This window comes from Solanum pennellii, chromosome 4, assembly GCF_001406875.1.
Source record: "Solanum pennellii chromosome 4, SPENNV200".
In the NCBI taxonomy this organism is placed as follows: Eukaryota; Viridiplantae; Streptophyta; class Magnoliopsida; order Solanales; family Solanaceae; genus Solanum; species Solanum pennellii.
Genome location: NC_028640.1, coordinates 23391093 through 23406158, shown reverse-complemented (window position 1 = coordinate 23406158; position 15066 = coordinate 23391093). Strand labels below are relative to the sequence as shown.

The following is a 15066-nucleotide window of genomic DNA, read 5'->3' as shown; positions in this document are numbered from 1 at the left end:
TGTTTTTCTTCTCTTGGTTCAAATCGAAAAGGGAAAGTATAGACGTGGGTATTCTTCCGCTGTTATCCTGTCAGGCATTCTTTGTTAGTGCCTTGTCTTTCCCAACATTTTCAAGTCCAAAAGCACAATAATGACAATAATAAAGGAAACACATCACATCCTTCCCTAGTTCTGGTAGTAGTATTTGTTGGTGTATGCATTTTATTATTAAAAAAAAAATATTAAGTGCATATGTTAGTGGTATAAATTGTAATAGAAGATGACTATTGGTTCTTGTAACTTATATGACCATTAGTTCGTGTAACTCTCATGGTCATTAGGTTTTTTGTAACTCACACCATTAGTTTCTTGTAACTTATGTAACATCTATCACATTCATCTACCCACATTACTGTCCCTCATTCTACACATTGACTATATCTAAGACTTCTTCACCTATAAATAATGGTGTGAAAAATATTGTAGTGGGTAGTAGTGAAAAAGTGAGCTGAGACGAAGAAAATATTCTAAGTCTTCAATTATATTCATTATATATAAAACAGAGCTTTGAACTCTTCAACACATCCGAAGTTGTTTGAGTTGAATCTCCGTAAAGAGAGCGAGATTCTGTGTCTCAGCCTAGAGATTTGTTAATTCAATTTCTCATGTATATTCAATTGTAATGTATTATATTTGTGTTATATTACACCAACAGTATTCAAATAGCTAAGTTCAATGGACAAATAAGCTCACAAGTGAAGGCAACAAAAATAATCGAGCATTTGGAAAGAACTACACAAGCACTGCTTAAAGAGAATAGTAGTGAACTTGCAGTCCAGTTAACACTTTAATTGTGTCATAGAGAAACCATTGATGAGTCACAACAGGGTCCACAAGTGTGATCCGAACAGGAAGATTTCTCTTAAACAAATTAACAAATCCAACCTCATTTATAGCCTGAAAACATCATTATCATTTTAGATCCAACTAATTAGATTTTTTTACATATACTTCAATATCACACGTACTATTTGACAGAATTTGGACCTGTCTAACTGTTTCAGCCTTTCTGTTGTAAAGAAACGAGATAATATTATCAGCGGGGGTAGATATTACAGTGCCAACAGATCCAGCAGCATAGCCAGCTCAGCTCTTGAGCAATCTTCCTTCCTTCTCTGTATGACCTTCCGGTACATTTGATCTACTGAGTGCTCAAATGTCGAGAACATGATCATGGAAACTGCCAACAGAAGAGGAAGCACGGAGAAAGTCATAATTACAATCTCTAAAAGCAGAAACCCAGACATTGGCAAACCACAACCTGTAATGTGATTATCATATTGTATGTAGCATCTATATGCAACAAGACTTCAGAGCCAAATTTGATTAATAATAACATTCTAGAAATTGTGACCATGGCCACTACATTTTGTACCACTTGCAAACTTGTATAGTAGCCGATGATAAAGAAAGACAGACAATAAATGAAGAACTGAAGCAACAAGAAGATCCTATGCAGCAGCCACACGATGCAAAATGCAACTTTTCAATGGTTAATAGCAGATAAATTGAAGGACAAGAAATCTACAAGATACACAATATACACACTTACTACTCCACTCTATCCTACCCAATGACACTTATATATGAGTAAACTTTACTAGGAAAGCCCCACAACAAGTCTGAATAACAAAATGAAGGAAAATGAGGGGTGATGGGAGGGATAATTGAAAAGACTAAATTAAGTAAAGATTTTACATGGAAGATTACGCCCCCAAAGTGGAAAGAGCCCCTAGTAAAAGCTAAAATGAAGCAAAAACAAACTTCAGCATCAATGTGCAAGATGGATAGCAATAAAACAAACAACGCATACTTCTTGGACTTACCCTGAAAGGCCTTCATTCACATACAATTTGCGAAATCCATCAGTTAATCCCCTGGCAAAATGAGGCTGAGTTTGGACCTGAACTTTGACAGCTTCAAAGGGACAGAGGGCCACATCAGCAAATACTTGAGCTGATGCACCGCTGAGGAAGAATATAACACTCCTACGTTGATCAAGTAACAATTCAGAATAGGACCTTTTAAAGTATTCATAAAGACCTAATTTGAATCCTCCTTGAACTCCATATCCAAATAGTTTCCCTGACCAACCTCTCCAGAGAGCAGAATGGCCTTGCTCTCTCCATAGTGTTATAACCTGATCAAATGCCTCGGTATTTGACAGGGTCCACCTAAAGCATATAAAGGTATTATCAAAACATACCAGATTAGGCAAGTTACTCCCAGTTTTGCCAGCCTTTAATTTTAGTTTGTTTGTCACGAGCCACAATGACATATGGAGTTTACAGATCTGTTACAAGAACGAAAGTTGTGTGTTCCTAGTGCAAGACTGTTGTAAAGAAGTCACGAGGTTCAATGGTTTAAAATCAAGACATGAGATCATTTGAATAGAATACATACAGGCAAGTATCCAGCTCCTGGAATTTCCAATTACCAGAGCAGGTAAAGAAAGCAAAATAAACAACTAAACGTTAGACATAACAGAAGAATGCCATCAGAAAGAATCTTAGTGTTGGAGTTTGTTTCTTAACATATAGGAGCAATTTATTAGTTAAGGTTTGCAGAGTACATATATAATTAGACAATCCTTGAAAACAAGTTCTCTTTAATCCTAGCTTCATAAGTTTTATTCCTTTCTCTTTACCAGTATTAGTTGGAGTAAGTTTTCTTTTATGTTGAGGAACCTATTGAAAACAATCCATAAAACTAAAAAGGAGATTGTGGTGTTGGAAAATGTGCAGTTTGCGATTATTATTAGACCTCTATAGATAAGAGAGATCCTCAGCATACAATAACTAGAAAGCAGTCACACATGCATCTAATTTATATGTCACTGTCATAGCACTTTGGTGATCTAAAGCTAACAACAAAGTCACATACAACCATTTATTGTAAGTAAGAGGTTCAATTCAAAGTATTTCTACACTTTGTTGGGAGGGTTGTTACATATCGTTTCATGTTAAAATTAGGCAACAACGTGATCATACCGAATTGTTCTGGTACTTTGGGGTTTTTCGAATCCAAATGAGGGCAGATTTGCGGTAAATTGAATAAAGCAGTTATTTATATGAGAAAAATATAATTACCTGCATGTTAACCTTCAAAACATCAAAAGGGGTAATGGCGAAATGAGTGATAGCCAGCGGAGAACTCCTCGAACAGCCTTTCTCCTTCCATTTTCAGCACCAAATTGATTAGTGGAAACACGCTATATAGGGGTGGTACGTGGTGCTCAAATAAAACTTGGAAGTTGGGAGGCCAAGAAATTTGTGTTGCTCCAACATGTCCACGATTCTCGAGAAAATTAACCAAAACGTGTCAAGTAACTTTGTTTTTATTTTTGGTGACATATTGATCAAGAGTCGGTCAAATCATCTTTAAAATGTAATTAACTAATTATGGGATCAAATTAATATTTTTAAATTTTTTTAATTTTTTATAAAATACAAAAAAGCTCTTTTATAATTAAACCAAATCATTTAAAAACTAAAATATTTTCATCTTCCCTCCTCTCTTCTCTCTCTTCTTTTCTTCATCTTCTTCCTTAGAAATTCGGAAATCCGTCGTTACTCTTCCTCTGCAATCGTTACTCTTCCTCTCCAGTCCTCCATTACTCTCTCATCTTTCTGATCTGTAATCGTGTTCGACTAGAAATGGGTAAGTTATTTTTTGAAATACTTTATAATTTTTGAAGTTTTTTTCTTGGATTAATGAACAATAAAATATTCTGTAGGTGTAAAAACTGAGTAATCGACTTAATGGTGTGTATTATTTGTCATTTTTGAAAGAAAATCAGCCAACTCAAAAAATCCTTATTTTGAGGAAATGTATTTGTAATGTTATCATTCAATGAAAAGTCATTTTTTGTTGTTGTTGTTCTTTTTTTTTGGCCATTTTGTTGATATGATTTTAGAAATATAGTGTTGTTCAGACGTTCAAAATATATTTAGCGTACGTTGCCACATTTTAGTGATATGTTGGTCATCTGTTGCCACATATGATTCAAATGTTGCAATAATATGTACAGATGTGTTAACATATGATGCATCTGTCGCTACATAAGATGTATATGTTGCGCAACAGCAGGTACATATGTTGCAATATAATGTTAATTTATCGCAACAGACTATCCATCGGTTGCAACATACTCCTAATATCATTTTATACTGAATTGTAAAATTGATATGTTGGTCATCTTTTGCAACATAAGATACAAATGTTGCAATTATCTGTACAGATGTATCAACATATGATGCATCTGTTGCTACATAAGATGTATATGTTGCGCAACAGCAGGTACATATGTGGCAACATAATGTTAATTTATCGCAATAGACTATCCATCGGTTGCAACATACTGCTATTATTATTTTATAATGAATTGTAAAATCTCAATATTTTTTATTTACCTTGTAGATGAAATGATACAAGAAGTTTCGTCCATGGCAACAACTCAATCTTCTAATATTAAATGCTCTTTTTGTCTATTCGAAGAATGTGAGCAGCAACATGATTATTTTATTAGTCGTGTTAAAAAATTCACTGATTTTTTTAAAGAAATGTCTCATAATATTAATGTGCAAAGATCCAAGAAGACTTCACAACCTTTGAAATGTAGAAGGTTGAAAAAATCTATTTCTCAAACGCTTTCTATGATTAGTGAGAAGATGAAAAGAAGAAGAAGGCAAAGAAGGAGAAGGAGAAGGAGGAGAAGGAGTAGAAGGAAAGGATAAGAATGCAAAGGAGGAGAAGGAGAAGAAGGCTAAGGAGGAGAAGGAGAGGGAGAAGAAGTCAAATGAAGAGAAAGAGAAGGAGAAGATGCAAAACAGGAGAAGGAGAAGGAGAAGAAGAAGAAGGCAAAGGAGATGGAGATGGAGAAGGAGAAGAAAAAGGAGAAGGAGAAGGAGAAGCAGAAAGAAAAAGCAAAAGCGAAAAAGAAAGGGAAGAAAGTCGAAGTTGTCAGTTGTGATGTGAAGCGACAATATTCATTTGAAGGTCTTAAAATTGACGATGAGGGTCTAACTGAACTAATGTCATCCTTCTCGCAATGGATAAAAGAGGGTCATTACAAGTAGCGTGTAAAAAAGTAAGTAAAGTAAAGTCGTCCAATTATTATTAGAATTTTTTCTTGTTGTCCAATATATAATGATTTATAATGATTACACAATTGCAGAGGAAACAAGGAGGATCACTACTTAGCCAATTGGTCAAAACTTGAATTTGACGAACTTCATTAAGTAGTTGCATTTCCAATGAATAAGGACTAATTCAACGTAGTGTCTCAACCCAATAGGTGATGGAATGATGAGGTAAATCCATGCTCACTTTTATATGTACTGTTTAGTAGATGAATATATACAATTAAATTGATACACTTGTTTGATGCATGTGTGCAATATGTGGATGTCATATTTTACTATTTGTGTAAGAAGTCGAAGCAAAAGATTCAGTCTAAATATACTAGTTATTTTTTCAAAACATACATTGATAATTCTAGTGACTATGAGGATAAAATCGTTGACATAATGAAAGGGTATGCTATACCTTCTGGAATGTCTTGGCACTTGACGGATGATGTTTATGTCCCTATAAATAGTAATGAAGAATTTCATTGGGTCTTGACAGTCGTTGTATTGAAGGAATGGTGCATAAAAGTGTACGATTCCATGTCCTCAAATAGTCTAATAGAAAACTATCCTCCGAGATTCAAAAGATGGATACAATGTTTCCAAAGTACCTTGAGTTGAGTGGATTTTTTTTGAACAAAATGAGTGAACCAACTGGTCAGTTCTTAAATGTTACCAAGGAAAGAACAAACCTCACCCATTCGAAGTCAGTCATGTTACTGGCATTGCCCAACAAGAAAGCAGTAGTCTGTAAGTATCACAATAGTATTTTGTCTTACGACTATCAAAATGTGATGTTATTATATTTTCTGAATGATGATATACCATGCAGAGATTGTGGAATTTTTGTTGCTGCATACGCTGAGTATTTGAGGATGGATTACAAGTACCATCATGTGAAATTAGTGCTGACACCCTTCGCTTGAGAAATGCTTCACTCCTAAGGAATTATGGGATTGTCAAGGCTCGAAATGGTTACGGTAGTAGCAATGAGGATCCAGAGATACGTAGAACTAAAAAAAAAATCTAAGATCGATGAAATGTTGATTTTATAACCATTGATTAGATAGGTGGTTATGTATATCATATCATTGTGAATTACCTTTTTGTTGATTAGTTGTATAAAACAATTGGTGAAGTGTTAATTAAAATGTAATTTCTGTAGTAATAAACATGACAAAATTATATGTTGCAACAGTTTGTATATATGTAGCAACAGATAGTATATATGTAGCAAAATATGTCACAGTTTGAATTGTCAAAATTAAAAAAAAACGGCTTTATTTTCATTTTTCCTCTCTCCTCTCTTCTATAAATGTCGTTTTGTATTTCACAAGATTTATTTATTGATACTAATTTCTTTTCTATATATGTAATTTCTGTAGTAATAAACACGACAAAATTATATGTTGCAATAGTTCGCATATATGTATCAACAGGTATTATATATGTAGCAACATATGTCACTGTTTGAATTGTCAAAATTAAACGGCTTTATTTTCATTTTTCCTCTCTCCTCTCTAATCTCTTCTATAAATGTCGTTTCGCATTCCACAAGATTTATTAATTTATACTAATTTCTCTTCTATATATGTAATTTCTGTAGTAAACACGACAAAATTATATGTTGCAACAATTCATATATATGTAGCAATAGATAGTATATATGTAGCAACATATGTCACAGTTTGAATTGTCAAAATAAAAAAAAAATAAACAACTATATTTTCATTTTCTCTCTCTCCTCTCTCCTCTCTTCTATAAATGTCGTTTTGTATTCCACAAGATTTATTTATTTTGTAATGACCTGTTTAGTCGTTTTGAGCAGCAGATTTTATTTCTGGAAAAACTGACTGAGACGACGGATCCCACGACGGACCGTCACGGGCACGACGGACCGTCGAGGGTGTCTCTTTCCAAAACACTTGGAATTCTGAAAATTGGGTACTGAAATCGACTCTCTGAACTTCGCGACGAAATGGCAGGACGGACAGTCGCAGGCATGACGGGCCGTCACAGAACTTTTACTAAAATCAAGTCTCTGAGCTTTGTGACGGACCTGCAGGACGGACCGTCACAGTCATGACGGACCGTCACAGGCTCCGTAAGGTCACTCGGGTCGGAAATTCTGTTAAGTTTTTAAAGGGGCGTTTTGGACTGTTCATGCTTATAATTATAAAGTTAATGGATTAATATTAATAATTCCATTAGTTGGGGGTTAAAGGAGACAACCTTAAAATAAAAAGTGGGTTATTTTATTCATCTTTTATACTTAATTATATACTAATTAGGGTAAAAAAAAGAGGGTTTTGGAATAAGAAAAATAGAAAGAACAAGAGAGGGAGAACGATCGAGAGAAGAGGGAAACGAAGAGGATAACAAAGATTTTGAGGATTTGCTTGCTTGATCACGAAATCTTCGGTGGAGGTAGGTTATGGTTTATGCTATTCGTAGTAAACTCTTAATAGCGAATGATATGTATTGGGTAGTATTGTAAACCCTTCTATATGCTTAATTGTATGCTTGTATGAATGTGATTATATAATTGTGATAAAATAAGCATGATGAAGCTATTGAATCCCAAATCTTGAAAAACCCTAATCTACTTTGTTAATGAGATTGATGATGCCTTAGTATAAAAGAAGGCTTGATGAACTAAAGTAATGGGGTTGATGATGCCTTGGTATAAAAGAAGGATTGATGAATTAATAGAATGGGATTAGGGGAGCGGGTGTCACGAACCGACACGTAGAATTAGGGGATCGGGTGTCACGAACCGACACGTAGAATTAGGGGATCGGGTGTCACGAACCGACACGTAGAATTAGGGGATCGGGTGTCACGAACCGACACGTAGAATTAGGGGATCGGGTGTCACGAACCGACACGTAGAATTAGGGGATCGGGTGTCACGAACCGACACGTAGAATTAGGGGATCGGGTGTCACGAACCGACACGTAGAATTAGGGGATCGGGTGTCACGAACCGACACGTAGAATTAGGGGATCGGGTGTCACGAACCGACACGTAGAATTAGGGGATCGGGTGTCACGAACCGACACGTAGAATTAGGGGATCGGGTGTCACGAACCGACACGTAGAATTAGGGGATCGGGTGTCACGAACCGACACGTAGAATTAGGGGATCGGGTGTCACGAACCGACACGTAGAATTAGGGGATCGGGTGTCACGAACCGACACGTAGAATTAGGGGATCGGGTGTCACGAACCGACACGTAGAATTAGGGGATCGGGTGTCACGAACCGACACGTAGAATTAGGGGATCGGGTGTCACGAACCGACACGTAGAATTAGGGGATCGGGTGTCACGAACCGACACGTAGAATTAGGGGATCGGGTGTCACGAACCGACACGTAGAATTAGGGGATCGGGTGTCACGAACCGACACGTAGAATTAGGGGATCGGGTGTCACGAACCGACACGTAGAATTAGGGGATCGGGTGTCACGAACCGACACGTAGAATTAGGGGATCGGGTGTCACGAACCGACACGTAGAATTAGGGGATCGGGTGTCACGAACCGACACGTAGAATTAGGGGATCGGGTGTCACGAACCGACACGTAGAATTAGGGGATCGGGTGTCACGAACCGACACGTAGAATTAGGGGATCGGGTGTCACGAACCGACACGTAGAATTAGGGGATCGGGTGTCACGAACCGACACGTAGAATTAGGGGATCGGGTGTCACGAACCGACACGTAGAATTAGGGGATCGGGTGTCACGAACCGACACGTAGAATTAGGGGATCGGGTGTCACGAACCGACACGTAGAATTAGGGGATCGGGTGTCACGAACCGACACGTAGAATTAGGGGATCGGAGTGTCACGTACCGACACATAGTAGTAGGGGAGCGGAGTGTCACGTACCGACACAAGAGGAATAAAGATAATGAATCTTGAAAGATGTTAATATACTCAATCTAATGAACCTAATTCCCAAATGAGTATGGTATTGAGGCTTGAGTCCTCATGTGTGAACTTGGCGGTACTTATTAATGATTATAGAACTTGTTGTTGCTACATGTTGAGTATTGTAGTTGATTTATGATATTATCTGATATATACTGCTTTCTATTTTGAGTTGGCCGATGATACCTACTCAGTACTCGTGTTTTGTACTGACCCCTACTTGTAATTGTTTTTCTTTGTTATTTGTGGAGTGCAGCAAACGTGCCATCGTCTTCAACTCAACCGCAACTCTAGCCAGTCTTCATCAAGCCAGATTTCAGGGTGAGCTATTGCTTCTAGCTTGGACTGGATCTTCCTCTTCATGTCTTGATGCCTTGAGATTCCGGCATGGACTAGCTTTTTACTTATTTTAGCTTCTTAGATACTCTTAGATTAGTAATTTGAGGATAGATGTTCTTGTGGTGATGACTTCCAGGTTTTGGGAATAAATAGTATTGAGTTTTTATAAGTTATTTAATCGATTTTCATTAATGAGTTAAAGTCTTCCGCATTATATTTTGTTATTTAAGGTTGAAATGTTGGGGTTTAGATTGGTTGGTTCGCTCACATAGTAGGATAAGTGTGGGTGCCAGTCGCGCCCGGTTTTGGGTCGTGACAAACTTGGTATCAGAGCATTAGGTTCGTTGGTCTCATCACACAAGAACGAGTCTAGTAGAGTCTTAAGGAACGGTAGGGGGACGCCTTTACTTTTCTTTGAGAGGCTATAGGACTTTAGGAAAATTCCATTCTTTCTTTCTTTCGTGCTATTACTTGAATCCAATTGGTATCTAGGTGATACAAATTGGTATCTGACCATCTTCACTCTATTTCGCAGATGGTTAGAACTAGAGCAACGACTACGTCAACACCAGCACCGGCGGGACAGGGTGCGTCTGAGCCAGCCACTGGGGCTGTAGCTCGAGGAAGAGCAGCGGCAAGAGGCCGTGGTAGAGGTCGTGGGAGGACGTCCTCTAGAGGAAGAGGACAAGAACCTGGCCCATCTAGTACTAGGGCGGTGACTCCTCCACCGACTGAGGAAGTAGTAAGAGAGGGTGAGGAAGGGGAAAATGAGCAAGTGCAGAATGAGGAATTACCACCCCAACCTACCCCAGAGATGATTAATCAGGTTCTTGCTTATCTTAGCGGGTTATCTGATCAAGGCCAGACACCTCCAGTGTTTTCTGCACCAGCACCTCAGGTTCCGGAAGTACAACAGGCAACTGCTGCGGCTCCCCGCATGGATGCTCCATTGGAAATAGGCACGTTTCCTCGTCTGACTACAGGGCCTATAATGACAAGCGATCAGCATGAACTTTTCAGTAAGTTCTTGAAATTGAAACCTCCAGTCTTCAAGGGTGCTGAATCTGAGGATGCCTACGATTTTCTGGTTGATTGTCATGAGTTACTACATAAAATGGGCATAGTGGAACGATTTGGCGTTGAGTTTGTAACCTATCAGTTTCAGGGAAATGCCAAAATGTGGTGGCGGTCACATGTTGAGTGTCAACCCGCACAGGCACCACCCATGACTTGGGCGTCATTCTCTAGCTTATTTATGGAGAAGTATATACCCCGGACCTTGAGGGATAGGAGGAGAGATGAGTTCTTGAGCCTAGAGCAAGGCAGAATGACGGTCACTGCGTATGAGGCTAAGTTTCGTGCATTATCTAGGTATGCCACCCAGCTTTGCTTCAGTTCACAAGAGCGGATTCGCCGTTTTGTGAAAGGGTTGAGGTCAGATTTGCGGATTTCAGCCTTACAGGTAGCGGCTACAGCGAAATCCTTCCAGGAAGTGGTAGACTTCGTGATAGAGGTGGAGGGAGTGAAGCCAGACGACTTCACCATGGCATCGACATCTAAAAGGTTTCGAAAGGGAGGTGAGTTTAATGGTTCTTACTCTAGAGGACAGGGTTCAGGAGGTTACTCAGTCCGACCAATTCAGTCTTCACTACAGACTGTAGTTGGGGGTCCACCTCAGACCGGTCAACATTTCTCTGAGGTTGGAGGTTATTCCCAGACCTCGTCATTCTCACAGAGACCTATGCTAGACTCCAGAGAATGTTATGGATGTGGGGAGACTGGACATATTAGGAGGAATTGTCCAAAACAGAGTTATAGACCCCCAATAGCTAGAGGTAGAGGTGGTCATGGTAGAGGCCGTTATTCTGGAGGACGTGGTGGCCGAGGTAATGGTGGTCACCAAAACGGCCGGGGTGACGGACAAATTGGAGCTACTACAACACCACATGGTAGGGGCAACGGGCAGACAGGTGATAGGGCCCATTGTTACGCTTTCCCTGGGCGGTCTGAAGCGGAGACATCAGATGCTGTTATCACAGGTAATCTTTTGGTTTGTGATTGCATGGCTTCTGTATTATTTGATCCTGGCTCCACATTTTCATATGTATCTTCCTCATTTGCTACTGGTCTTAATTTACATTGTGAATTGCTTGACATGCCTATTCGTGTTTCTACTCCGGTGGGTGAGTCTGTGATAGTCGAAAAGGTATATAGGTCTTGTCTGGTGACTTTTATGGGGAGCAATACTCATGTAGACTTGGTTATCTTAGAAATGGTTGATTTCGATGTAATTCTGGGTATGACTTGGCTTTCTCCGAATTTTGCAATCTTAGATTGTAATGCTAAAACTGTAACGTTGGCCAAGCCTGGGACAGATCCGTTAGTATGGGAGGGTAACTACACTTCCACTCCAGTTCGTATCATCTCCTTTCTTCGTGCTAAGAAAATGGTTAGTAAAGGGTGTTTAGCGTTCTTGGCACACCTCAGGGATGATACTACCCAAGTACCTTCGATTGAGTCGGTTTCGGTAGTTCGTGAGTTTCTGGATGTGTTCCCTGCAGACCTTCCTGGTATGCCACCGGACAGGGATATTGACTTTTGCATTGATTTGGAGCCGGGTACTCGTCCCATTTCCATACCCCCTTATAGAATGGCTCCAGCAGAGTTAAGGGAGTTAAAAGCCCAACTTCAAGAATTGTTAGGGAAAGGCTTTATTAGACCGAGTGCATCCCCTTGGGGTGCTCCTGTTTTGTTTGTGAAGAAGAAAGATGGGAGTCTTCGGATGTGCATAGATTACCGGCAACTAAATAAAGTAACTGTTAAGAACAGGTATCCTCTTCCTCGCATTGATGATTTGTTCGATCAGTTACAAGGTGCTTGTGTCTTCTCTAAGATTGACTTGAGGTCTGGTTATCATCAATTGAAAATACGGGCAGCAGATGTGCCAAAGACTGCTTTTCGAACCAGGTATGGGCATTATGAATTCTTGGTAATGTCCTTTGGACTAACGAATGCCCCTGCTGCTTTCATGAGCTTGATGAACGGGATTTTTAAGCCATATCTGGATCTCTTTGTGATCGTATTTATTGATGATATACTGATATACTCCAAGAGTAAGAAGGAACATGAGGAGCATTTGAGAATTGTGTTGGAAATGTTGAGGGAGAAAAAGCTTTATGCCAAATTCTCCAAGTGTGAGTTTTGGCTAGATTCAGTGTCCTTCTTGGGGCACGTGGTTTCTAAGGATGGGGTGATGGTGGATCCTTCTAAGATCGAAGTAGTGAAGAATTGGGTAAGACCTACTAATGTGTCAGAAATAAGAAGCTTTGTTGGTTTAGCCAGTTACTACCGTCGATTTGTCAAAGGATTCTCTTCTATTGCTTCCCAATTGACGAACTTGACTAAGCAGAATGTTCCATTTGTATGGTCGGATGAATGTGAGGAAAGCTTTCAGAAACTCAAGACCTTGCTGACTACCGCACCTATCCTTACCTTGCCAGTAGAGGGTAAGAACTTCATTGTTTATTGTGATGCATCCTATTCTGGTTTGGGTGCAGTGCTAATGCAAGAGAAGAACGTAATTGCGTATGCTTCGAGGCAATTAAAGGTGCATGAACGTAATTATCCGACCCACGATTTGGAGTTGGCTGCGGTAGTGTTTGCATTAAAGCAATGGAGACACTATCTATATGGGGTTAAGTGTGAAGTCTATACGGATCATCGTAGCCTACAGTATGTCTTTACTCAGAAAGATTTGAATTTGAGACAGAGGAGATGGATGGAACTACTGAAGGATTACGATGTCACCATCTTGTATCACCCAGGAAAGGCTAATGTGGTGGCAGACGCCTTAAGTAGAAAAGCAGGGAGCATGGGTAGTTTAGCTCACTTACAAGCTTCTAGACGCCCATTGGCTAGAGAGGTTCAGACTCTGGCTAATGATCTTATGAGGTTGGAAGTAAATGAGAAGGGAGGATTTTTGGCCAGTGTGGAGGCGAGATCTTCTTTTCTTGACAAGATCAAGGGAAAACAGTTTAATGATGAGAAATTGATCCGGATCCGAGATAAAGTGTTGCGAGGAGAGGCTAAAGAAGCAACAATCGATGAGGAAGGTGTTTTGAGAATCAAGGGAAGGGTATGTGTACCCCGTGTTGATGATTTGATCAACACTATTCTGACAGAGGCTCATAGTTCAAGGTATTCTATACACCCTGGTGCAACCAAGATGTATCGTGACCTAAAGCAACACTTTTGGTGGAGTAGAATGAAGCGCGACATTGTTGATTTTGTTGCCAAATGTCCAAATTGTCAACAAGTAAAGTATGAACACCAGAGGCCCGGAGGAACACTTCAGAGAATGCCCATTCCTGAATGGAAATGGGAGAGAATCGCAATGGATTTCGTGGTTGGTCTTCCAAAGACAATGGGTAAGTATGACTCTATTTGGGTAATTGTTGATAGGTTAACTAAGTCTGCTCATTTCATTCCGGTCAAGGTGACTTACAATGCAGAGAAGTTAGCCAAACTTTACATCTCAGAGATTGTTCGGTTGCATGGAGTTCCACTCTCCATCATATCAGATAGAGGTACGCAGTTTACTTCTAAGTTTTGGAGAACATTGCATGCGGAATTAGGTACTAGGTTGGACCTTAGTACTGCATTTCACCCTCAGACCGATGGGCAGTCTGAGCGAACGATTCAAGTGTTGGAGGATATGCTTCGTGCATGTGTGATAGAATTTGGTGGTCATTGGGATAACTTCTTACCCTTAGCGGAGTTTTCATACAATAATAGCTATCACTCAAGTATTGATATGGCTCCTTTCGAAGCATTGTATGGGAGGAGATGTAGGTCTCCCATTGGTTGGTTTGATGCATTTGAGGTTAGACCTTGGGGTACTGATCTTTTGAGGGATTCATTAGAGAAGGTGAAATCTATTCAAGAAAAGCTTTTAGCGGCTCAAAGCAGGCAAAAGGAATATGCAGATCGAAAGGTTAGGGACTTGGAGTTCATGGAGGGTGAACAAGTCTTGCTGAAGGTTTCGCCCATGAAAGGGGTGATGCGGTTTGGTAAAAGAGGTAAGCTAAGCCCAAGGTATATTGGACCATTTGAGGTACTTAAGCGAGTAGGGGAGGTGGCTTATGAATTAGCCTTGCCTCCAGGGCTGTCAGGAGTGCATCCGGTATTTCATGTGTCTATGTTGAAAAGATACCATGGGGATGGAAACTACATCATTCGTTGGGATTCAGTTCTGCTTGATGAGAATTTGACTTATGAGGAGGAGCCTGTTGCGTTCTAGATAGAGAAATTCGCAAGTTAAGATCAAGGGAGATTGCATCCATCAAAGTTCAATAGAAGAATCGACCAGTTGAAGAGTCTACTTGGGAGAAGGAGGCTGATATGCGAGAAAGATACCCACACCTGTTTACAGATTCAGGTACTCCCTTTTGCCCTTGTATTTCTTCTTGTGATCGTTCGAGGACGAACGATGGGTAAATTGGTATCTATTGTAACGACCTGTTTAGTTGTTTTGAGCACCAGATTTTATTTCTGGAAAAACTGACTTAGACGACGGATCCCACGACGGACCGTCACGGGCACGACGGACCGTCAAGGGT

The 15066-nt window shown here is 39.8% G+C and overlaps 1 protein-coding gene across 6 annotated transcripts; it reads right to left on the bottom strand.

The window, feature by feature from the left end:
* Positions 1 to 786: 786 nt before the first annotated feature.
* On the bottom strand, positions 787 to 3283 carry LOC107016366 (mitochondrial phosphate carrier protein 1, mitochondrial-like). 6 transcript variants are annotated; one of them, XM_015216855.2, is made up of 4 exons: positions 3129 to 3275; positions 2134 to 2459; positions 1866 to 2027; positions 787 to 1219 (listed from the first exon to the last, which is right to left on the bottom strand). In XM_015216855.2, the coding sequence occupies exons 2-4, from the start codon at positions 2166 to 2168 to the stop codon at positions 1192 to 1194; spliced, it is 225 nt and encodes a 74-aa protein (XP_015072341.1). In that variant the 5' UTR covers positions 2169 to 2459; positions 3129 to 3275; the 3' UTR covers positions 787 to 1191. The 6 variants fall into 6 exon arrangements, with proteins under 6 accessions (XP_015072341.1, XP_015072340.1, XP_027772026.1 ...); XM_015216854.2 differs by having other exon boundaries at positions 2134 to 2213; positions 3129 to 3274; XM_027916225.1 differs by lacking the exon at positions 3129 to 3275 and adding an exon at positions 3030 to 3122 and having other exon boundaries at positions 2134 to 2213.
* Between the last annotated feature and the right edge of the window lie 11783 nt (positions 3284 to 15066).

What these genes read in the sequence shown, in the direction of transcription:
- LOC107016366 (XM_027916224.1), bottom strand. An exon ending in GTGAATGAAGGCCTTTCAGG is followed by an intron (nt 1,220 to 1,865) that starts GTAAGTCCAAGA and finishes TTCTGTTGGCAG; the next exon opens with TTTCCATGATCATGTTCTCG.